Below are 24,113 nucleotides of genomic sequence, written 5' to 3'. Positions count from 1 at the left end.
CAACACCAATCATATGCCACTGATAACATGTAGATCGTTCTTGTGTGGCTTTGCCTGCTTGTAGCTTCCACCACCACTGGCACATTGTTCTGTTTTAACGTGACGCGTTTCCTTAAGACAAGCGCCCTGTCAGAGTCACACACACTTTCCCTCGAGAGATTTTCCAACTTTCCTGTTTAGCTGTCCATCTCTCCACGTCTGGGCAGCGTACAGTGTGTGCATGCAAGAGGCGGGGCTGTGGGGTGTGCGCTCCTTGTTTTCCGTCCCTGTTCCCCTCCTCCCTGGCTAGCTGTGAGCTGAATGCATAAACACCTTGTTACCTCTGTTCCCTCCTAGTGTTAATTGGAGTGGAAAGATGGAATGCTCCCTCAGAGATTGAGAGAGTGTGGAGACTAACTCAGACATGCTCGGCTGCAGACAGCTCTACACATGTGGGTCTCTTGTACGTATTAGGTCCATTCCACCCGTTCCACTTCGGCCCTCAACCGTGATTGGTGAGTGTTAAATATCAGTGTTGTGATTGGTCAGGGCAGTTCGGGGTTAGGCTGGTGAAAAGGAGAGAGATGACAGTTTCTTACTGTTGGGGTTAGGTAGGTAAGAGGACGTTGTCGTACCGTGGCCGTTGACGGCATGTTTCCCTGGGGGTTTGCCCTTCCTGGGCGTGGACTGACATGAAGTAGACGCCACGCTGATGTCTGGCTTCACATCCTCGTATTCCTCTTCATCGTCATCCAGCTCATCTTCATCCTGAGAGCTCCCAAAGTACGCCATGTTACTGGGCAACGCTGACAAACCTGGGGTGGGGGGGGGGGGGGTGGGGGGGCAGAGAGAGAGAGAAGAGAGAGCAGGTTAAAACCAATGAGAACCTACCGAGCAGTTATGTGTTGAGAGGAGAGAGAGAGCTATTGCAGTCGTCTGAGAGTGCACCATGCAATACTGTAAAATCACAGCATCCCAGAAAATGTCATAAAAGCAAAACTGGTGATTTTAAATCTCATGGTGTCTAAAACTAACTAACTCCGATGCTTCCCACAGTTGTGTCAAATTGGCTTGATGTCCTTTGGGTGGTGGGCCATTCTTGATACACACAGGAAACTGTTGAGTGAAAATCTCAGCAGCATTGCAGTTCTTGACACCAAACGATGCGCCTGGCACCTACTACCATACCCTGTTCAAAGGCACTTCAATCTTTTGTCTTGCCCATTCACCCTCTGAATGGCACACACACACAACCCATGTCTCAAATCTTAACCATCCTTCTTTAACCGGTCTCCTCCCCTTCATCTCTTCATCTTTAACCGGTCTCCTCCCCTTCATCTTTAACCGGTCTCCTCCCCTTCATCTTTAACCTGTCTCCTCCCCTTCATCTTTAACCTGTCTCCTCCCCTTCATCTTTAACCTGTCTCCTCCCCTTCATCTTTAACCTGTCTCCTCCCCTTCATCTTTAACCGGTCTCCTCCCCTTCATCTTTAACCTGTCTCCTCCCCTTCATCTTTAACCTGTCTCCTCCCCTTCATCTTTAACCTGTCTCCTCCCCTTCATCTTTAACCTGTCTCCTCCCCTTCATCTTTAACCTGTCTCCTCCCCTTCATCTTTAACCTGTCTCCTCCACTTCATCTTTAACCTGTCTCCTCCCCTTCATCTTTAACCTGTCTCCTCCCCTTCATCTTTAACCTGTCTCCCCCCTTCATCTTTAACCTGTCTCCTCCCCTTCGTCTTTAACCGGTCTCCCCCCCTTCGTCTTTAACCGGTCTCCTCCCCTTCGTCTTTAACCGGTCTCCCCCCTTCATCTTTAACCGGTCTCCTCCCCTTCATCTTTAACCGGTCTCCTCCCCTTCATCTTTAACCGGTCTCCTCCCCTTCATCTTTAACCGGTCTCCTCCCCTTCATCTACACTGATTGAAGTGGATTTAACAAGTGACATCAATAAGGAATCATAGCTTTGACCTGTTCAGTCTGTCATGGAGAGATCTTAATGCTTTGTAAACTCAATGTATATCTCTATCATGCGTGGGACTAGTTTGTAACAGATCTCCATGGCCCACAGTTTGGGAACCCTGCCCTAAAGTAAATCGAGCAAGCTGTTCCATGGACAGCTGACGGAGGTCACCATCCATTGTGTTAGGATGGAAACACTGGGTAGGACGAGAGGCTGGTCTCGTGGCCATTAGAGACAGCAGAGGGAAAAGAAAGCGATGGTTTGTCTGCATCACCTCATTCTCCATTGTTATCATGACTAGTTTAATGACATTGTGGTTTATCGGTTTAAAGCGTTGTAATGGTCACAAATGAGCCTCGACTAGGCCTAATGTTGTGAATCATTACATTGTATCACATTCCATTTTCACCTCATGTATCACAGGTTTATGTTGCAGTGTATTCATGTAAAAATGGGAAATGCATCATTGTGTTTTATTAACATTTACTGTCTAGATCATGAGTACTTAAAAAAAAAAAATGCATAAACGTAACCAACCTTCATTTGGCCAGGAGGAGTAACCTGCAATGAGATATGGTGAAGCTAGAATTAGTCAGACATCAAACCAAAAAGTCATTATCAAATTAAAATGTATACCAAATCTATACAATCAATATCATTATATAACCTGGTTGTAGTGTAGTGCAGCAAAGTGAGCTTTAAGCTAAGCATCATTAACCAGCGACTCGTTTTGAATTAAGCATCCTGCTCTATGGCAGACAACAGGGGAGCCAATGGGGTGAGGGTTACTTTGAATGCAGTAATGAATGACAGTGATATCGGAGCCTTCTGAATCACATGCACATCACATCAGAATACAGTTCGTAAGCCTACACAACAATCAGTACCCACAATACAGCTTCGTCACGACAGGACTAAAAACGGCAGCGTGGCCAAACGTGATACTTTAATGATACTTTGAATAGCTCTCTATGTAGACAGAGCCGAGACGCCAGTCCATTGTTATTAGGGTTACGGGTCATTCAATAAGGTTTAGGAGTAGAGCACAATGTGTAACGTGAGAAGAAGCCACGTCTGGACTAGGTTTGAGGTGCTGGAATCAGTCTAGCTAAGACCTGTAGAGGACTGGGCTAGCTGGGTGCTGTATACACACTTTGTGACATCTGCTGATGTAAAAAGGGCTTTATAAATATATTTGATTGATTGACTGTATGGGAGTGTGGTACATAGCACATCTGTACCAGTTCTCCAGCTCTTTAAAAAAAAAAAATCATTTCTCCCAGTGACAGAGGTCAGGGTGACTTAAGAGTCAACAAACTCCCAATCAGCTCCAAATGACCTGCTTCATTAACAATATGGCTGCAATTACTGCCTTCACTGGGGTCACAGGGTCAATAGCTAGCAGACCGATGGGGCACAGGGTGAGGTCTCTTGTCCGATGGGTAGACTAGGGATCTTTTTCTGGGGAAGTGAGAGAGAAATAGGGGAGGATGAGACTGGACAATGTTATCCTATAACCTTTCCCAAGGGCCCAAAATAAGCCTGTTGCTCCCATTTTTTGTTCAGTAGCCCCCAGAGAGTCCAATGGAGGAAGCCTGTTGGGCTGGCTCCTCTGGTCACTGGCGTCTGGTCTACGGCTAGGTTATATCTTCAGTGGCTGGTTCTCAGACAGAGGGGAGAAGGGTGGTGCTGGGTTTAACAGCCTCTCTGGCGCAGAGACTCCGTCTGTCAGCTCCCAGAGACAGAGAAATATAACCCAGGCCTCCCTCCTCCCTGCTCCAGGCCTGTTCCCCTCCCTCCTCCCTATCCTCAATTATGGGCCTTTTCATGTGCCTCAGAACCACAGGCAAATTATAATGAAGGCTGAAACAGTCTATTATGATTGGAATTTTAACTAGACAGGCGTAATTACAACCAAAATGGTTGACTTAAAATAAAAAACAATGAGGAGTTTAAACGACCAATCAAGGGCGTTAACTGAAGAAGAAAAAAAGAACACATTTATAATCATCTGATTAACATCCATGTTACCGAAAAATAGCACTTCTCGTGGTCCTCACTTCTAGGCTACAGAGCCTCAGGAATCTCTAAAGCTGGTTGGAAAAGCAGTTCCAAGTGGTGTATAAAAAAAAATCTGACCCCAGAAAGTCAACAGTATGAGCTTCCTCTTCTCAAGCTGTTCCAACGGAAGCAGAGGGCCAAATCCCTGGCCGAATTCCCCGTCATAGACAGTGTGTGGAGAGACCATGCCAGCCCTCTCTCGTACCCCTCATACTTCACCATGTGCCTCATCGGGAACAAGATAGGTGGAGAGGAGGGGAGGGAATGAAAGAGCGCCGACTGGGGCTTTTTCAATAACATTGTTTTATAGGCCGATGCAGCGGAGTGAATCCGAGAGGATCGGGGATTATATCTCCTCCAATTTACATTCCTGAATGTCTGCAAATCCATTAACCCACGCTGCCCTCGGCTCTAGTCAGCTCTGGGAGTTGCTGGCTAAATTTAATCAGCCTTCCCTTCACAACGCAACCACGGCCGCAGCAGCAGCCTCAGACCTAGACCCATTCAATGTTCAGCCAGCCATGGCATACACGCATATAGAAGTACCTGTTATGTAACACTGAATGAGAATATTAGTGGGGGTTATTCATCTACCACTTTATCTGGCATTATCCCACCCGTGTGTGTGCGTGTGCGCGCAGAGGAAGGCTCAAGCGGAGATGAGAAAAATATATATATCAGGGATAGCGCCACTGCCACTACCGACAATGACCCTCTCTACCCAAGGCTACAGGCTACAGACAAGGCCCAGAGACAGGCTGGCTGGACAGCCTCCAAATGCCTTTCTCCACGGATATAAACAGCCGTAATGAAAAGGGATTTGAGAAGCTATGTAAGCACATAAACATTACAGTGTGATTCGCTCCATTTTGTGTCTGTCGCATGTTACTCCACATTGCATCAGAGCAGCCAGACGTTTCCCCGAGAGGGATTAAAAATATATGGTTCCTGTTTAAAAACCAGAAGACAGGAACAGCTCATTATGATGCCGTGTCCCAGAGGTATAAGCAGTGGTGATTACAAGCTGCTGCTGTAAAGAACAAAAGACAGGAAAACTGAAATCACGGTGGGAACGCTCTACTTTCATAACCAGCGCTTTGTCGTCAGAAGCTGTCAGACAGTGGGCAGGCGGGAATACAGTTGAAGTCGGAAGTCTACATACACTTGGGTTGGAGTCATTAAAACTTGTTTCTCAACCACTCCACAAATTTCTTGTTAACAAACTATAGTTTTGGCAAGTCGGTTAGGACATCTACTGTGTGCATGACAAAAGTAATTTTGCCAACAATAGTTTACAAACAGATTATTTCACTGTATCACAATTCCAGTGGGTCAGAAGTTTAAATACACGAAGTTGACTGTGCCTTTAAACAGCATGGACAATTCCAGAAAATTAGGTCATGGCTTTAGAAGCTTCTGATAGGCTAATTAACATCATTTGAGTCAATTGGAGGTGTAACTGTGGATGTATTTCAAGGACTACCTTCAAACTCAGTGCCTCTTTGCTTGACATCATGGAAAAATCTAATGAAATCAGCCAAGACCATCCGGATTCTTTTGTAGACCTCCACAAGTCTGGTTCATCCTTGGGAGCAATTTCCAAACGCCTGAAGGTACCACGTTCATCTGTACAAACAATAGTACGCAAGTATAAATACCATGGGACCACGCAGCCATCATACCGCTCAGGAAGGAGACGCGTTCTGTCTCCTAGAGATGAACGTACTTTGGTGCGAAACGTGCAAATCAATCCCAGAACAACAGCAAAGGACCTTGTGAAGATGCTGGAGGAAACGGGTACAAAAGTATCTATATCCACAGTAAAACGAATCCTATATCAACATAACCTGAAAGGCCGCTCAGCAAGCCACTGCTCAAAAACTGCCATAAAAAAGCCAAACTACGGTTTGCAACTGCACATGGGGACAAATATCGTACTTTCTGAGAAATGTCCTCTAGTCTGATGAAACAAAAATAGAATTGTTTGGCCATAATGACCATTGTTATGTTTGGAGGAAAAGGAGGAGGCTTACAAGCCGAAGAACACTATCCCAACCGTGACGCATAGGGGTGGCAGCATCATGTTGTGGGGGTTGCTTTGCTGCAGGAGGGACTGGTGCACTTCACAAAACAGATGGCATCATGAGGCAGGAAAATTATGTGGATATATTGAAGCAACATCTCAAGACATCAAGTCAATAAGTTTAAGCTTGGTCGCAAATGGGTCTTCCAAATGGACAATGACCCCAAGCATACTTCCAAAGTTGTGGCAAATTGGCTTAAGGACAACAAAGTCAATGTATTGGAGTTGCCATCAAAGTCCTGACCTCAATCCCATAGAAAATTTGTGGCCAGAACTGAAAAAGTGTGTGCGAGCAAGGAGGCCTACAAACCTGACTCAGTTACACCAGCTCTGTCAGGAGGAATGGGCCAAAATTCACCCAACTTATTGTGGGAAGCTTGTGGAAGGCTACCTGAAACGTTTGACCCAAGTTAAACTACTGAAAGGCAATGCTACCAAATACGAATTGAGTGTATGAAAACTCCTGACCCACTGGGAATGTGATGAAAGAAATAAAAGCTGAAATAAATAATTCTCTCTACTATTATTCTGACATTTCACATTCTTAAAATAAAGTGGTGATCCTAAAACAGGGAATGTTTACTATGATTAAATGTCGGGAATTGTGAAAAACTGAGTTTAAATGTATTTGGCTGAGGTGTATGTAAACTTCCGACTTCAACTGTATGTGGTATGTTTGTCAGATAAGATAAACATTTGAGAGGATTCGAGCAGTTTAAACAGAATTGCCGATTGACCTCTAATTTCTACCAGGAACGCCATTGTTCTTCTAGCTCTGGAACAGACCAGACTGTGCCGACTGCTTGCCTACCCCTCCCTGTCCACTCTATGGGGCAAATGGAAATAAATGTATACGACACTAAGTGTTGGAAGCCAAACACAGCTGCCTGTTCTTGGGGCACCACCGACTGTTACACACCTAGCTAGTCTGGGCCACCAAAGGGGAATCAGACGTACAAAGCTCTTTGAATGAAATCAAAGTCCAAAAACACAACATTGAAAAACTGCTTCCTTATGGTCTATATCCATATGTCCCCAGGACACAGACCGCACACGTGCGCATGCATGCACACACACACACACACACACACACCTCTGCGCTGCCCTGTCAATCTTGCACGTCACCTCAATGTATTGGCCTCTTTCCACATGAGCCATTAAAGTGAAGGAAGAGAGCGCAAAACCCTGTGTATGAAAATACCATTAAGGCAGCATGAGCTCCGCAGAGGACTCAGTCTGCCTCTCGGGCCGGGTAACGGGGCTATAAATAAGGCTACCACAGAGACAGGGGGTGCGGCAGTCAACCAGGCGGCGGCACAGTGAAGATAAACAACAGGAAACTGATCAGGAGTTAGCATAGCATCCAAAACATGAACAGGAGTTGTCCAAACCCTGAACAGAAGACATTTACTGGGTCATTATGAGAACCGATCTGTTCCACTGAGTAGAAGGCAGCCAACCCTGTCAGTTTTACTGATCTCTAATTACGGTGCTCTGAACAGCGCTCTGTTACATTAAAGTGGCATTGGCTTTTAAAACACGAGCCGCCGCATTCTCCTCTGGGCCTCTCAACTCCCAGCTGATTGCAGTTCTTTTTAACCTACTTTATGTTGCCAGCAGAGGTTAATGCCAATACCAAATTAATCTAAAATCGAGGCATTAGTCTTCCTAGGGCCATTTCTGTTTGTGATGGAGTCATGGAGGGTTCTGCTGGGTGGGAGGAGACACTGTTCAGAGTTAAACACACTCTGGGACTGAGGGCAGCAGTAAAAGCCAAGGCCAAGGTTGTTCAGAAAAAAACACCCCCCCAAAAAAATCTTAAAATCAAATTGTATTTGTCACATGTGCCGAATACAACAGGTGTAGACCTGGCACATTACAGTGAAATACAAGCCCTTAACCAACAACGTAGTTCAATAAATAGAGTTAAGGAAATATTTACTAAATAAACTAAAGTCAAAATAAAAATAAAAAAGTAAAAATAGAATTACATAACAATAATGAGGCTATATATTTTGTATTTTGCTCTGGATAAGAGCGTCTGCTAAATGACTTAAATGTAAATGTAAATGTATATACAATCGTGGCCAAAAGTTGATAATGAAACAAATATTCATTTTCACAAAGTCTGCTGCCTCACTTTGTATTGTGGCAATTTGCATATACTCCAGAATGTTATGAAGAGTGATCAGATGAATTGCAAAGTCCCTCTTTGCCATGCAAATGAAATGAATCCCCAAAAAACATTTCCACTGCATTTCAGCCCTGCCACAAAAGGACCAGCTGACATCATGTCAGTGATTCTCTCGTAAACACAGGTGTGAGTGTTGACGAGGACAAGACTGGAGATCACTCAGTCATGCTGATTGAGTTCAAATAACAGACTGGAAGCTTCAAAAGGATGGTGGTGCTTGGAATCATTGTTCTTCCTCTGTCAACTGTGGTTACTTGCAAGGAAACACGTGCCGTCATCATTGCTTTGCACAAAAAGGGCTTCACAGGCAAGGATATTGCTGCCAGTGAGATTGCACCTAAATCAACCATTTATCGGATCATCAAGAACTTCAAGGAGTGCGGTTCAATTGTTGTGAAGAAGGCTTCAGGGCACCCAAGAAAGTACAGCTAGCTCCTGGACCATCTCCTAAAGTTGATTCAGCTGCGGGATCAGGGCACCACCAGTACAGAACTTGCTCAGGAATGGCAGCAGGCAGGTGTTAGTGTATCTGCATGCACAGAGATGCGAAGACTTTTGGAGGATGGCCTGGTGTCAAGAAGGGCAGCAAAGAAGCCACTTCTCTCCAGGAAAAACATCAGGGACAGACTGATATTCTGCAAAAGGTACAGGGATTGGACCGCTGAGGACTGGGGTAAAGTCATTTTCTCTGATGAATCCCCTTTCCGATTGTTTGGGGCATCCGGAAAAAAGCTTGTCACAGCCATAAATAAAGAATGGTACAAGACATCCTCCGAGAGCAACTTCTCCCAACCATACAGGAACAGTTTGGTGACGAACAATGCCTTTTCCAGCATGATGGAGTGCCTTGCCATAAGGTAAAAGGGAACAAAACATTGATATTTTGGGTCCGTGGCCAGGAAACTCCCCAGTTCCCATTGAGAACGTGTGGTCAATCCGCAAGAGAGACAAACAAAAAGCCACACATTCTGACAAACTCCAAGCATTGATTATGCAACAATGGGCTGCCATCAGTCAGGATGTGGCCCAGAAGTTAATTGACAGCATGCCAGGGCAGATTGCAGAGGTCTTGAAAAAGAAGTGTCAACACTGCAAATATTGACTCTTTGCATCAACTTCATGTAATTGTCAATAAAAGCCTTTGACACTTATGAAAATGCTTGTAATTATACTTCAGTATTCCATAGTAACATCTGACAAAAATATCTAAAAGACACTGAAGCGGCAAACTTGGTGGAAATTAATATTTGTGTCATTCTCAAAACTTTTGGCCACGACTGTACAGGTGGTACCGGTACCAAGTCAATGTGTTGGGGTACAGGTCAGTTGAGGTACATATAGGTGGGGGTAAAGTGACTGTGCATAGATAATAAACAGCAAGTAGCAGCGGTGATGTAAATAGTCCAGGTGGCCATTTGATGAATTGTTCAGCAGTCTTATAGCTTGGGGGTAGAAGCTGTTTAGTAGCCTGGACCTTTGCTCCGGATGTGAGGTTATACTCCACTCTGCTTCTCAATTTCTCTTTTGAGGTTTCAAATTTATAATTGAGATAAAGAGTAAAAGGAAAACTGGCCATTACAGTGAACTTCTTGAATCCTGTATAACACTTTATATAGCACTACAGAAAAGAGGTGGGATTTCAGCTGAACCCTGAGCCTGTAATGCTGCCCTCATTTCCCTAGCTGGCCGTGTTTGTGTTGGTGGGCGGCAGATAGCATCCCGGGCCTCTCAGTGCCCTCAGGAGCAGGATTAGCTGGCCCTACCAGGATGTCTGTGTAGGTGTGTGCGGAGGGGGGCACTTAAAGCGGAGACTGAATAATGAACATTGTTATCTGCACACACACTGTTGAAATGTTACCTGTAGAAATGGTCAATGTGTAACCTGTGAGGACAGAACGGGTTTGGTGTTTGCCTTGTCAGAGGTGGGAGTGAGGTGGGAGGATGAAGGGTTGGGTGTGTGTAGGGGTGGATGAACGGGTTTGCTGATGAAAGGGTGAGATGTTAGGCACGGACTACAGGGTTACTGTACCTCTCAGGCAGAGGAAGGTGAGGAAGTCCTCAGTCTTGGGTTTCCGTCTGGAGATGTCTCTGATGTGAGCGGAGGGGGCGGGCAGGGCGGTATCAGACACCTTGACCGGCGTGGTGCTGGGAGAGTTGGGCTGAGACTGGGCAAACTTCCTCTGCGCTTGCAGTCTGGGCCTGGGAAGAGACAGGTGAAAACAGGATTATTCCCATGCATTCTTACACAGACCCACTGCCCTGTGTTGTGTATGCATTTCATTTAGTTTGGAAGCCCAGGCTTAGCTCGACGGCCTTTAAATCATGACCCCAGGCTCTGACCGAGTTGCCCTGGATGGATCTAAACAGAAGTATACTACAAAGTAGGAACAAGGAGTTAGCCAGCCAACTTGCCGGAATATTCTGAAATATATATTTTTTATTTTAAAAAAAAGGTATGCCTGCAATGGGCACAGTCTAATTGACACAACTATCTTTGTTTAGCTTTCTTAAAGAAACAGAAAATCCATGTATTTCTGTATTTTTAATCAAAGTCAGCTGCTTTGTAGTATACCCCTCTGTTCAACAGTTTAACTCATCTCTGGTCTCAGTTGTTGGTTTGACCCCTTTCGTCAGTCTGGTCCTTGAACATCATTTAATTATCTTTAATATCAACACTGCAGTGTCCAGGGAGGCTAAAACAATGATAATGCTCCTTCAGAATAACTCCCAGCAGCACCAGCCAGCAGCCGTCCACTTCATAACAAGACTTCTGATTTATAATTAAGTTCTCCATTAAAGCCAAGACCTCTGCAGCAGCTGACAACTGATAACAAGCACAAAGGAGGCGTCAAATTGCCAACAGACGTTCAAGGCCAGATCTCTTTTTTTCTCTGTCTATCCATCGCCCTCTCTGAGATCCACAGGGCCTTTCAGATCTCTTTTTCTGCTCGGTCTCCGTCTCGCCTCTCTTCTGATTCCACGAGGGGGGGGGCTGACAGGATGGAATACTAAGAGCAGCTTGTCTGGTGGACCTGGTCAGACCTCTTCATCTCTTATCTCACCCACGCAGCCATTTCATTTCACAATCATTTCATCATCTCTTTGTCTCAGGGATGTTTGATGCCAGATACACGCCTGTCTTACAATAAACAGAAAAAGACAACGCCGCGGTCATACCGCCACGCTGTTTGAAATCATCTCCCATTCAATCGGATGCTTGTTAGGAGATTTCAGGCCTGCTAGGCGGGTTGACAGGCACAGACAGCATCACTAATCAATTGAGACCACAGCCGCTTGCTCCAGACAGATTGTGACTACCCGGGTGATTGTCTCATCGCGCTACATGTAGGGGAATGCTTCATGATATCTTAGTGATTTCTTCATGTATTAAAATGTTTAAATATTGCAAATCATGCCCTGAAACACCCACAATGCATTTTGGTTCCATCAAGCCCCCGCAACCTACAACGTTCCAATTCCACTTGAATCACGAAGCAATACGCAGCCTATAACCCCAACCAAATACTAAATTACTCCCCCACTAACTGTAAGCACCAGCTGTCAGACCAGGTTACGTATCACTGCACAGCCCATCTGTAAGTAGTCCATTCATCTACCTCATCCCCATACTGTTATTTATTTTGCTCCCCAGTATCTCTACTTGCACTCATCTTCTGCACATCTAGTGTTTAATTGCTATACTGTAATTATTTTGCCACTATGGCCTATTTATTGCCTTACCTCCCTTATCCTACCTCATTTGCACACACTGTATACAGACTTTTTCTATTGTATTATTGACTGTACGTTAGTTTATTCCATGTGTAACTCTGTTGTTTGTGTCGCACTGCTTTGCCTTGGCCAGGTCGCAGTTGTGAATGAGAACTTGTTCTCAACTAGCCTACCTAGTTAAATAAAAGGTGATATAAAAAATAAATACCTTGAACAAGGTATTTGAGAAGAGAAGAGATTGCATCGACACACACACACACACACACACACACACACACACACACGCACGGTTCAGTGACTGAATAATCTGCCCGGTTCCTGATAGAAGCCATTGTTCAAGAAGGATTCTGTATTGGATGAGTAGGTGCATCAGTATGATAACCAATCTGTTCATGCTTTAGATCAGCCAGTGAAGAGAAAAACAAAAAAAAGGTTCAGTTTCTGGTCCCCCTGAAAGGACCGATGGCTGCTGCAGGTCACACCTGAGCAGGACTTGTGACAGGTGTCAGACGGCTGGTTTCGCCAGCCCATCATTATGTTGTGGATGGAACTATCAGTTTCACTGCCAGACTGGTAAAACATGAGCTGTCTAAACAGCCTGGCTCTGGCGGTCCTATAGCCGGCAGGGCGCTACTGTGCATCATGGAGACTAGTGCAGATTAGAGATGCAGAATGCATTAGTTACAGTGGCTCCCTGACACTACAGCTCATTGAAGGGAGAACCAACACTACATCTCCCAGAGTGCAGTTCCAACACTACAACTTACTTCGGGTAGAACCATCACTACAACTCCCTTAGAACATGGATGAGGGGTATTTAATAACTGCCTCCCAGACAGTAACATGATAAAAACATCTATTTCAATAAACCCTTTCAGAAATAGCATCCTTCAGCTTTCATAGGAATAGAACCAGAAATAAATAGCAGCCCTTTAACTTGACAGGGTTGTTAAAGGGTCAGTTAGAAACGTAAGTTGTCCCAGTAAAACGATGAGAACTGCAATAGTTAAAAGATGAGCCACTAAAACTATGAGAAGTGCCATGCCTCTAACATCCTGTCTAGACAGACCTGAGCCCCAATGAGCACTGTGGCTGAACCACAAGACTAACCTTTCCCCAGGGGGACAACGTACAGACCATCTACAGTCAGAATGTCATGGCACCAAGTACCCACAATGCCAGATGGACACAAACAGCAGACACACCAACAGACACCAAGCCTCTCAAACCCAGAGCCTCTCTGCAGAAAGGTCTCGCTGACGCACAAACTTGTCAACACTGTCACTTAGAGCTGCTTATTGAGGTCCTTTCGTATTTACCCGGTATTCCTTCTATAGGTGTCTAAAGGCACGCTATGTTCTAAAGTTCAGCAAGGCTGTTCATTACCACCACGCACCACTTAATCCTGACTCGGGCGCATTACCAAGGCAGCTAGTCTAAGGGAGGGAGAGCGCGGAGAGAGAGCATTGGAGGCGCATGCATACAGAGGAGGAGGAGGAAGAATTACTGCAGGATGTCCCATTCATCCAAGGCTAATCTTCCTCATCTTCCTCTTCCTCACACTCCTCGCTCTTCAAAGCTGCCGTTCCTCTGATGTTACATGTGTCTCTACTCTGTATCATTGATTAGCTGTCAGAGAGGGTTCCCCAGAGCCGGTCACGGCAACACTGCCTGGGTTCCCCAGAGCCGGGTCACGGCAACACTGCCTGTGTTCCCCCGGCTAAATGAGGTTCTAAACCACTCCAGATGGTCCTAATAAACTCTAGCAGCAGACACTGCAGCGCTCAGCAGCTGGAGAGGAGACAAGACTGTACTGTCAGACACTCATGCAGGAAAGACCGAGTAGAGAGAGATAGGAAATACCTAGTCAGTTGCCCAACAATGCATTCAACCGAAACGGGTCTCCCGTATTTAACCCAACCCCTCAGAGAGAGGTGCAGGGGGCTGCCTTAAAAATCGACATCCCGGGGAAGAGTTGTTGTTCGGGGTTAACTTCCTTGCTCAAGAGCAGAAAGGCATATTTTTCCACCTTGCCAGCTCGGGGATTCGAACCAGCGACCTTTTGTTTACAGGTCCAATGCTCTGAACCACCGCCCCAGAAAGACTGAGTAAAGCCAAGGCAGGTCAGCAATATTCAGTTAAGCTGCAGTAATGGTTCTTGCGCCCTTGTTTAAAAGTATTGATCGACATCACACTAACACAGCCATGAGAGGAGTGTGTAGCTGATAAACGCCCCCAGGCTTTAGTATCCAGGTGAAACTACAGCCACAAGCTTTGTGGCCAACATCTCTCCTCACAGCAGCACCATTCCACTGGAACATCAGCACCACGCCCATGGCTGTCAATACAAACATTAAGCCTGGAGGACCCAAATGACTGGGATTTTAAAGCAGGGTTAGTGGAAACCACACTCAGGGAGAGAGCCACTCTGGCTAATGTGTTTATTGCTTTTCTGTCTGAGTGTTGAGCACCTGGAGGAGAGACGGCCTTGAATGCAGCTGACTGACCTGGTGACCCCCGGGTCTTGAAGTCTAAATCTCTTGAATTTCATCTAAGGGTCCATTAAATTATTCTAAGGCGCAATAGTTGTAACTATAGCATTGTCTGGAATGTGCCGATGCTGAATAACCTTGATAGTCCTGCGTGATGCAGGTCCATGCTGCCTGGTGGTGTTTATTCTATTCACAATTTAGACTCCTGTTAGACATTGACACTGACGCTCCATATTAAAACACAAGCTCTCTATTCAGACAACTCAATTGAGATGTGTGCTGCTTTCAGCTTTCTGGACACAATGGCTCTGGTAGTCATAGACACAGGCTAAATACTGAGGGAATATCAACGAGTTTGAGAACTCGGCATTGAACTGTATCTGAGGGAATATAAAAAAATACCCAGAGATTTAAAGAGATGGATGTGGGAGTTAAAAAATAATCTTCACAATAGATCAACCTACATTGGCCTAAATAAACATGATATGGCTACAGGGCACATATGTCTAGTATTACGAATGTACTGTATAAATACACACCTTTATAAAACACTGACACATTGACCGACATTTTAAACAAGACGAAAGCACACCAGTGGTGAACACATTTCTCTTATGGATGTGAAACAGGGAGTGTTGGCGAACATTCCAATGTAAGTCATCACAGACTAACAAATGTATTGGCCCAGGGTTGTGTGATGTGTACACACGGTTGTGTAATGTGTACACAAGGCTTAAATGACTCCGACACGATGATCTTCACACCTAATCCACTTTGCACATAATTTCCTTAAAAGCAACCTAAGCCCACGTGCTGCATAATGCATGAACTGTGGGAAGAGGAGAGGTTCAAACCTGTCCTGTGTGCACTATTGCACTTTAGTATAGTACCCTTCACTGTGTCCACCACTGTTCATTAGTACACTACCATGTTACTGTGTCCACCACTGTTCATTAGTACACTACCATGTTACTGTGTCCACCACTGTTCATTAGTACACTACCATGTTACTGTGTCCACCACTGTTCATTAGTATACTACCATGTTACTGTGTCCACCACTGTTCATTAGTACACTACCATGTTACTGTGTCCACCACTGTTGATTAGTACACTACCATGTTACTGTGTCCACCACTGTTCATTAGTACACTACCATGTTACTGTGTCCACCACTGTTCATTAGTACACTACCATGTTACTGTGTCCACCACTGTTCATTAGTACACTACCATGTTACTGTGTCCACCACTGTTCATTATTACACTACCATGTTACTGTGTCCACCACTGTTCATTAGTATACTACCATGTTACTGTGTCCACCACTGTTCATTATTATACTACCATGTTACTGTGTCCACCACTGTTCATTAGTATACTACCATGTTACTGTGTCCACCACTGTTCATTATTATACTACCATGTTACTGTGTCCACCACTGTTCATTAGTATACTACCATGTTACTGTGTCCACCACTGTTCATTATTACACTACCATGTTACTGTGTCCACCACTGTTCATTATTACACTACCATGTTACTGTGTCCACCACTGTTCATTAGTACACTACCATGTTACTGTGTCCACCACTGTTCATTAGTACACTACCATGTTACTGTGTCCACCACTGTTCATTAGTACACTACCATGTTACTGTGTCCACCACTGTTCATTATTATACTACCATGTTACTGTGTCCACCACTGTTCATTAGTACACTACCATGTTACTGTGTCCACCACTGTTCATTAGTACACTACCATGTTACTGTGTCCACCACTGTTCATTAGTACACTACCATGTTACTGTGTCCACCACTGTTCATTAGTATACTACCATGTTACTGTGTCCACCACTGTTCATTAGTATACTACCATGTTACTGTGTCCACCACTGTTCATTAGTACACTACCATGTTACTGTGTCCACCACTGTTCATTAGTATACTACCATGTTACTGTGTCCACCACTGTTCATTAGTACACTACCATGTTACTGTGTCCACCACTGTTCATTAGTATACTACCATGTTACTGTGTCCACCACTGTTCATTAGTATACTACCATGTTACTGTGTCCACCACTGTTCATTAGTATACTACCATGTTACTGTGTCCACCACTGTTCATTAGTACACTACCATGTTACTGTGTCCACCACTGTTCATTAGTATACTACCATGTTACTGTGTCCACCACTGTTCATTAGTATACTACCATGTTACTGTGTCCACCACTGTTCATTAGTACACTATCCTTCACTGTGTCCACCACTGTTCATTAGTACACTACCATGTTACTGTGCCCACCACTGTTCATTAGTATACTACCATGTTACTGTGTCCACCACTGTTCATTATTACACTACCATGTTACTGTGTCCACCACTGTTCATTATTAAACTACCATGTTACTGTGTCCACCACTGTTCATTAGTACACTACCATGTTACTGTGTCCACCACTGTTCATTAGTACACTACCATGTTACTGTGTCCACCACTGTTCATTAGTACACTACCATGTTACTGTGTCCACCACTGTTCATTAGTATACTACCATGTTACTGTGTCCACCACTGTTCATTAGTACACTACCATGTTACTGTGTCCACCACTGTTCATTAGTACACTACCATGTTACTGTGTCCACCACTGTTCATTAGTACACTACCATGTTACTGTGTCCACCACTGTTCATTAGTACACTACCATGTTACTGTGTCCACCACTGTTCATTAGTACACTACCATGTTACTGTGTCCACCACTGTTCATTAGTACACTACCATGTTACTGTGTCCACCACTGTTCATTAGTATACTACCATGTTACTGTGTCCACCACTGTTCATTAGTACACTACCATGTTACTGTGTCCACCACTGTTCATTAGTATACTACCATGTTACTGTGTCCACCACTGTTCATTAGTACACTACCATGTTACTGTGTCCACCACTGTTCATTAGTACACTACCATGTTACTGTGTCCACCACTGTTCATTATTACACTACCATGTTACTGTGTCCACCACTGTTCATTAGTATACTACCATGTTACTGTGTCCACCACTATTCATTAGTATACTACCATGTTACTGTGTCCACCACTGTTCATTAGTACACTACCCTTCACTGTGTCCACCACTGTTCATTAGTACACTACCATGTTACTGTGTCCACCACTGTTCATTAGTATACTACCATGTTACTGTGTCCACCACTGTTCATTAGTATACTACCATGTTACTGTGTCCACCACTGTTCATTAGTACACTACCATGTTACTGTGTCCACCACTGTTCATTAGTACACTACCATGTTACTGTGTCCACCACTGTTCATTAGTACACTACCATGTTACTGTGTCCACCACTGTTCATTATTACACTACCATGTTACTGTGTCCACCACTGTTCATTAGTATACTACCATGTTACTGTGTCCACCACTGTCCATTATTATACTACCATGTTACTGTGTCCACCACTGTTCATTAGTACACTACCATGTTACTGTGTCCACCACTGTTCATTAGTACACTACCATGTTACTGTGTCCACCACTGTTCATTATTATACTACCATGTTACTGTGTCCACCACTGTTCATTAGTACACTACCATGTTACTGTGTCCACCACTGTTCATTAGTATACTACCATGTTACTGTGTCCACCACTGTTCATTATTATACTACCATGTTACTGTGTCCACCACTGTTCATTAGTACACTACCATGTTACTGTGTCCACCACTGTTCATTAGTACACTACCATGTTACTGTGTCCACCACTGTTCATTATTACACTACCATGTTACTGTGTCCACCACTGTTCATTAGTACACTACCATGTTACTGTGTCCACCACTGTTCATTAGTATACTACCATGTTACTGTGTCCACCACTATTCATTAGTATACTACCATGTTACTGTGTCCACCACTGTTCATTAGTACACTACCCTTCACTGTGTCCACCACTGTTCATTAGTACACTACCATGTTACTGTGTCCACCACTGTTCATTAGTATACTACCATGTTACTGTGTCCACCACTGTTCATTAGTATACTACCATGTTACTGTGTCCACCACTGTTCATTAGTATACTACCATGTTACTGTGTCCACCACTGTTCATTATTATACTACCATGTTACTGTGTCCACCACTGTTCATTAATATACTACCATGTTACTGTGTCCACCACTGTTCATTATTATACTACCATGTTACTGTGTCCACCACTGTTCATTATTATACTACCATGTTACTGTGTCCACCACTGTTCATTAGTATACTACCATGTTACTGTGTCCACCACTGTTCATTATTATACTACCATGTTACTGTGTCCACCACTGTTCATTAGTACACTACCATGTTACTGTGTCCACCACTGTTCATTATTATACTACCATGTTACTGTGTCCACCACTGTTCATTAATATACTACCATGTTACTGTGTCCACCACTGTTCATTATTATACTACCATGTTACTGTGTCCACCACTGTTGATTAGTACACTACCATGTTACTGTGTCCACCACTGTTCATTAGTACACTACCATGTTACTGTGTCCACCACTGTTCATTAGTACACTACCATGTTACTGTGTCCACCACTGTTCATTATTATACTACCATGTTACTGTGTCCACCACTGTTCATTAGTATACTACCATGTTACTGTGTCCACCACTGTTCATTAGTATACTACCATGTTACTGTGTCCACCACTGCTCAGTATTATACTACCATGTTACTGTGTCCACCACTGTTCATTAGTATACTACCATGTTACTGTGTCCACCACTGTTTATTAGTATACTACCATGTTACTGTGTCCACTATTGTTCATTATTATACTTCCAAGTTACTGTGTCCACTATTGTTCATTATTATACTACCAGTGTACTGGGACCATTCTCTATGCTTAGAGCAGTGAGCTGATGAACTGTGTATTAAGTCGGAGCTGGACAACGTCACCTTATCTCCTCGGCTCAGCGGGTCGAACTCTTTACCGGACTGACCCTAGCCTCTGACCTTTAACCCCTGAGCTTGGCGGCCATCTTAAATCAAGCTAAGCCACGTCAATATTCAGGCTCAGAGAAAGACTGTGCTGTGGTTGTTATCACCAAAGACATCACTTTAAAATCAGGACCAGGTCAGAAGACACCTAGGACATTATCCATGACATCACATGCGCTCTGATTGGTTCTGGAACATGGGCAATGCCACGCAGTCCAAATTTGATCATGATAGAACAAACATCTCTCCAGCACTGCTGTATAGTTTGTTGCGATGGTGCAGTTTTATTCCTTTGAAGACAGTAGGCGTATCAGTGAATACATGCAGCTTGCAGAGAATAGAGAAACTGGAACAAATAATGTGCATAGCAAAGCCTTGCTCCATCTCAGATCTCACCTACTGTGTTCACTAGGGGGTGGCAGGGTATACAATATCACAATGGGCGATAACACACTCCTCTGCAGACAGTATTGTGATCGAGTTTATTCAGACCACTCTGTGAGAGTGTGTAGTTGGTTATTAATATCCCTAAGGCTGCCATCTTTATAGAGGCTTGGTAAAGTGGTTTAGAGAGCAGGAGAAATAGCGAGAGAGGAGTTCAAAGGAATTATAAAATTAGTCTTAGTGACAAGAGGTTGTTGACTTCGGAACCAAACTGTGAATAATAACTTAAATGGGAGAGGGAGAGAGAAAGGCAAAAAAAAAAAACACTGGAACACACATGCACTGTGGGTAACAACAGTAAGAGCAGTAACAGTGCAGGGTAACTGAAGATGGTTCAGCCAATCCTCTGTGACTTAGTGTGATACGTTTTTTGTGACTGGCCATCTTATGCTACAGTAACTAGCTACACAGGGTTAGATATCTCACCTGCCTGTCAGATCCATTGGATATACTGACAGTTTAAACTGCCCTGAGTCGTTACAACACTATAGTAGGCATGACACAGCCCGTGACTCGTCAAGAGACGTTCTATATAGCTAAACACTTCACATGTGACTTTACAGCTCATCAATAGTACTATTTACAACTCATCAATAGTACTATTATGGGTTGCTTTTAGAAATGGTGGGATTCCTTAGAGGGAGTGCAACATATAATCATTCACATATGGCACCACTGATTATACACTGAACAAAAACATGTGTAAAGTGTTGGACCCCTGTTTCATGAGGTGAAATAAAAAAGACCACAAAAATGTTCCACACATACAAAAAAAACATTTCTCAGACTGTGCACAAATGTGTACATCCCTTTTATTGAGCATTTCTCCTTTGCAAAGATAATCCAGCCACCTGACAGGTGTGGCATATCAATAAGATAATGATTAAACAGCATGATCACTACACAGGTGCACCTTGCACTGGGGACAATAAAAGGCCACTAAAATGTGCAGTTATCACAACACAATGGCACAGATGTCTCAAGTTGAGGGAGTATGCAATTGGCATGCTTACTGCAGGAATGGCCACCAGAGCTGTTGCCAGAGAATTGTTAATTTCTCTACCATAAGCCACAACGTCATTTTAGAGAATTTAGCAGTACCTCCAACCTGTCTAACAACCGCAGATCATGTGTAACCACGCCAGCCCATGACCTCTACATCCGGCTTCTTCAAGTGCTGGATCGTCTGAGACCAACCTCCCCGACAGCTGATAAAACGGTTTGGGCAGACAACCGAAGGATGTTGTCCTCACCAGGGTCTTGACCTGACTGCATTTTGGCGTTGTAAATGCTTACCTTCGATGGCCACTGGCATGCTGGAGAAGTGTGGTCTTCACGGATAAATCTGAGTTTCTGCATACTCACCAGAAATGTCTCCCATTGAGCAAGTTTGGGATGCTCTGGATTGACATGTACAACAGTGTTCCTGATCCCGCCAATATCCAGCAACTTTGCACAACCATTGAAGAGGAATGGGACAACATTCCACAATCAACAGCCTGATCAACTCTATGGTCAGTTGTGTCACTCTGCATGAGGCAAATGGCGATCACACCAGATACTGACCGTTTCTGATTTCTTTTAAAAAGGCATCCATGATCAACAGATACAGATCTGTATTCCCGGTCATGTAAAATCCATAGACTAGGGCCTAGCGCATTAATTTCAATTGACTCATTGATTTCCTTATATGAACTGTAATGCAGTAAAATCTTTGAAATTGTTGCATGTTGCATTTATATTTTGTTAACCTTTTTGGGATAAGGGACAGCATTTTCACTTTTGGATGAATAACGTGCCCAGAGAGAACTGCCTCCTACTCTGTCCCAGATGCTAATATATGCATATTATTATTAGTATTGGATAGAGAACACTCTGACGTTTCTAAAACTGTTTGAATGATGTCTGTGAGTATAACAGAACTCATATGGCAGGTGAAAACCTGAGAAAAATCCAACCAGGAAGAGGGAAATCTGAGGTTTGTAGTTTTTCAAAGCTTGGCCTACCGAGTACACATTGAGATATGGATGAGGTTGCACTTCCTAGGGCTTCCACTAGATGTCAATCGTATTTTGTAACTTGAATGAGGATTCTACTAAAGGAGGGGCTCATGAGACCTGTTTGAATCAGTGGTCTGGCATAGTGCCTCGGTCTCATGACACGCGCTCCCGACAGAGTTACCTTGCATTCCAGTGATTTTTCTGAAGACAAAGTAACTCTCCGGTTGGAACATTATTGATGTTTTATGTTAAAAACTTCCTAACGATTGATTCCATACATCGTTTGACATGTTTCTAAAGGACTGTAACGGAACTTTGAGTTTTTGTCTAGATGAAATGCTCACGCCTCATGAAGATGGATTACTGGGCTGAACACGCTAACAACAAGTGGTTATTTGGACATAAATGATGGAACAAATCAGTCATTGTCAAACTGGGATTCCTGGGAGTGCCTTCTGATGATCAAAAGGTAAGTGAATATTTATGGTGTCGTTTCTAACTTTGTTGATTCCAAAATGGCAGATATTCCTCTGGCTGTTTTGGATTCTGAGCACCGTTCTCAGATTATGCTTTTTCCTTAAAGTTTTAAAAAATCTGACACAGTGGTTGCATTAAGGAGAAGTCTCTCTTTAATTCTGTGAATAAGTATTTCTGCAAAATCACCAGATGGTTTGGAATCAAAACATTACTGCACGTAAGGCGCCAATGTAAACTGAGATTTTTGGATATAAATATGCACAATATCGAACAAAACATACATGTAGTGTGTAACATGATGTTCTATGAGTGTCATCTGATGAAGATCATCAAAGGTTAGTGATTAATTTTATCTATATTTCTGCTTTTTGTGACTCCCTTCTTTGGCTAGAAAAATGGTTGTGTGTTTTTTCGACTTGGCGGTGATCTAACAATCATATGTTGTGCTTTAGCTGTAAAGCATTTTATTTTATTTTTTTATCGGACACGATGGGTAGATTAACAAGATGTTTATCTTTCATTTGCTGTATTGGACTTGTGAACGTTACGTATTTCTAAAAAATATTTTTGAATTTCGCGCGCTGCCTTTTCAGCGGAATGTTGTCGAGGGGTTCCCTGCGCAAGAAAGGTTAAGTGTATATCACTGATATACAGTGCCTTCAGAAGGTATTCACACCCCTTGACTTTTCCAAATTTTGTTGAGTTACAGCCTGAATTCAAAATGGATACAATTGAGATTGTCACTGGCCTACACACAAACAATACCCCATAATGACAAAGTGAAAGTATGGTTTTAGACATTTTTACAAATGAATAAAAAAATGAAAAATCTAAAATGTCGTGAGTCAATAAGTATTCAACCCCTTTGTTATGGAAACCCCAAATACATTCAGGAGTAAGTATTTTGCTTAAGTCACAAAAGTGTTTTACATTATTTTAATGACTACCTTACCTACCACACATACAGACAATTGTAAGGTCCCTCAGTCGAGCAGTGAATTTCAAACACAGATTCACATTGAATTTCTCTTTGAGCATGGTAAAGTTATTGATTACATTTTTGATGGTGTATAAACACACCCAGCCACTAAAGATATAGGCGTCCTTCCTAACTCAGTTTCCAGAGAGGAAGGAAACCACTCAGGGATTTCACCACGAGGCCAAGGGAGGCTTTAAAACAGTTTGAGTTTAATGGCTGTGATAGGAGAAAACTGAAGATGGATGTTGATGCTCCAGATACTCAACAAGTCTAAAGAATGCCAGTTGTATTGCTTCTTTACAACCGTACAACCGTTTTCAGCTGCGCTAACATAATTTCATTTTTTTTCTAATTATCAATTAGCCTTTAAAAATTCTAAACTTGGATTAGCTAACACAGGATGCCATTGAAACACAGGAGTGATGGTTGCTGATAATGGGCTTCTGTACGCCTATGTAGATCTTCAATCAAATAAAATCTGCAGTTTCCAGCTACACTGGTCATTTACAGCATTAAAACTTCAGGCTCGGTGGGTCCCCCCCACCGGACAGTTTAGCTAACGTAGGCTAATGCGATTAGCATGAAGTTGTAAGTAACAAGAACATTTCCCAGGACATAGACATGTCTGATATTGTCAGAACGCTTAAATTCTTGTTAATCTAACTGCACAGTCCAAT

At 43.4% G+C, this 24,113-nt stretch overlaps 1 protein-coding gene across 2 annotated transcripts in view; it reads right to left on the bottom strand.

The window, feature by feature from the left end:
• Positions 1-24,113, bottom strand: part of LOC115131496 (protein Jumonji-like) — a 97,397-nt gene that overhangs the window by 22,979 nt on the left and 50,305 nt on the right. Inside the window, exons 4-6 of one of the 2 annotated variants that reach the window (XM_029663261.2) lie at positions 10,307-10,476; positions 2,477-2,500; positions 615-794 (exon numbers count right to left, since the gene is read on the bottom strand). In XM_029663261.2, the coding sequence (XP_029519121.2) occupies positions 615-794; positions 2,477-2,500; positions 10,307-10,476 (374 nt within the window). The remainder of the gene's footprint in view (positions 1-614; positions 795-2,476; positions 2,501-10,306; positions 10,477-24,113) is intronic. The other variant, XM_029663262.2, reaches the window with a different exon arrangement.

Source organism: Oncorhynchus nerka, linkage group LG7 (assembly GCF_034236695.1).
Source record: "Oncorhynchus nerka isolate Pitt River linkage group LG7, Oner_Uvic_2.0, whole genome shotgun sequence".
NCBI lineage: Eukaryota > Metazoa > Chordata > Actinopteri > Salmoniformes > Salmonidae > Oncorhynchus > Oncorhynchus nerka.
The sequence above is the reverse complement of the archived record's forward strand: the minus strand, read 5'-3'. Positions and strand labels throughout refer to the sequence as shown.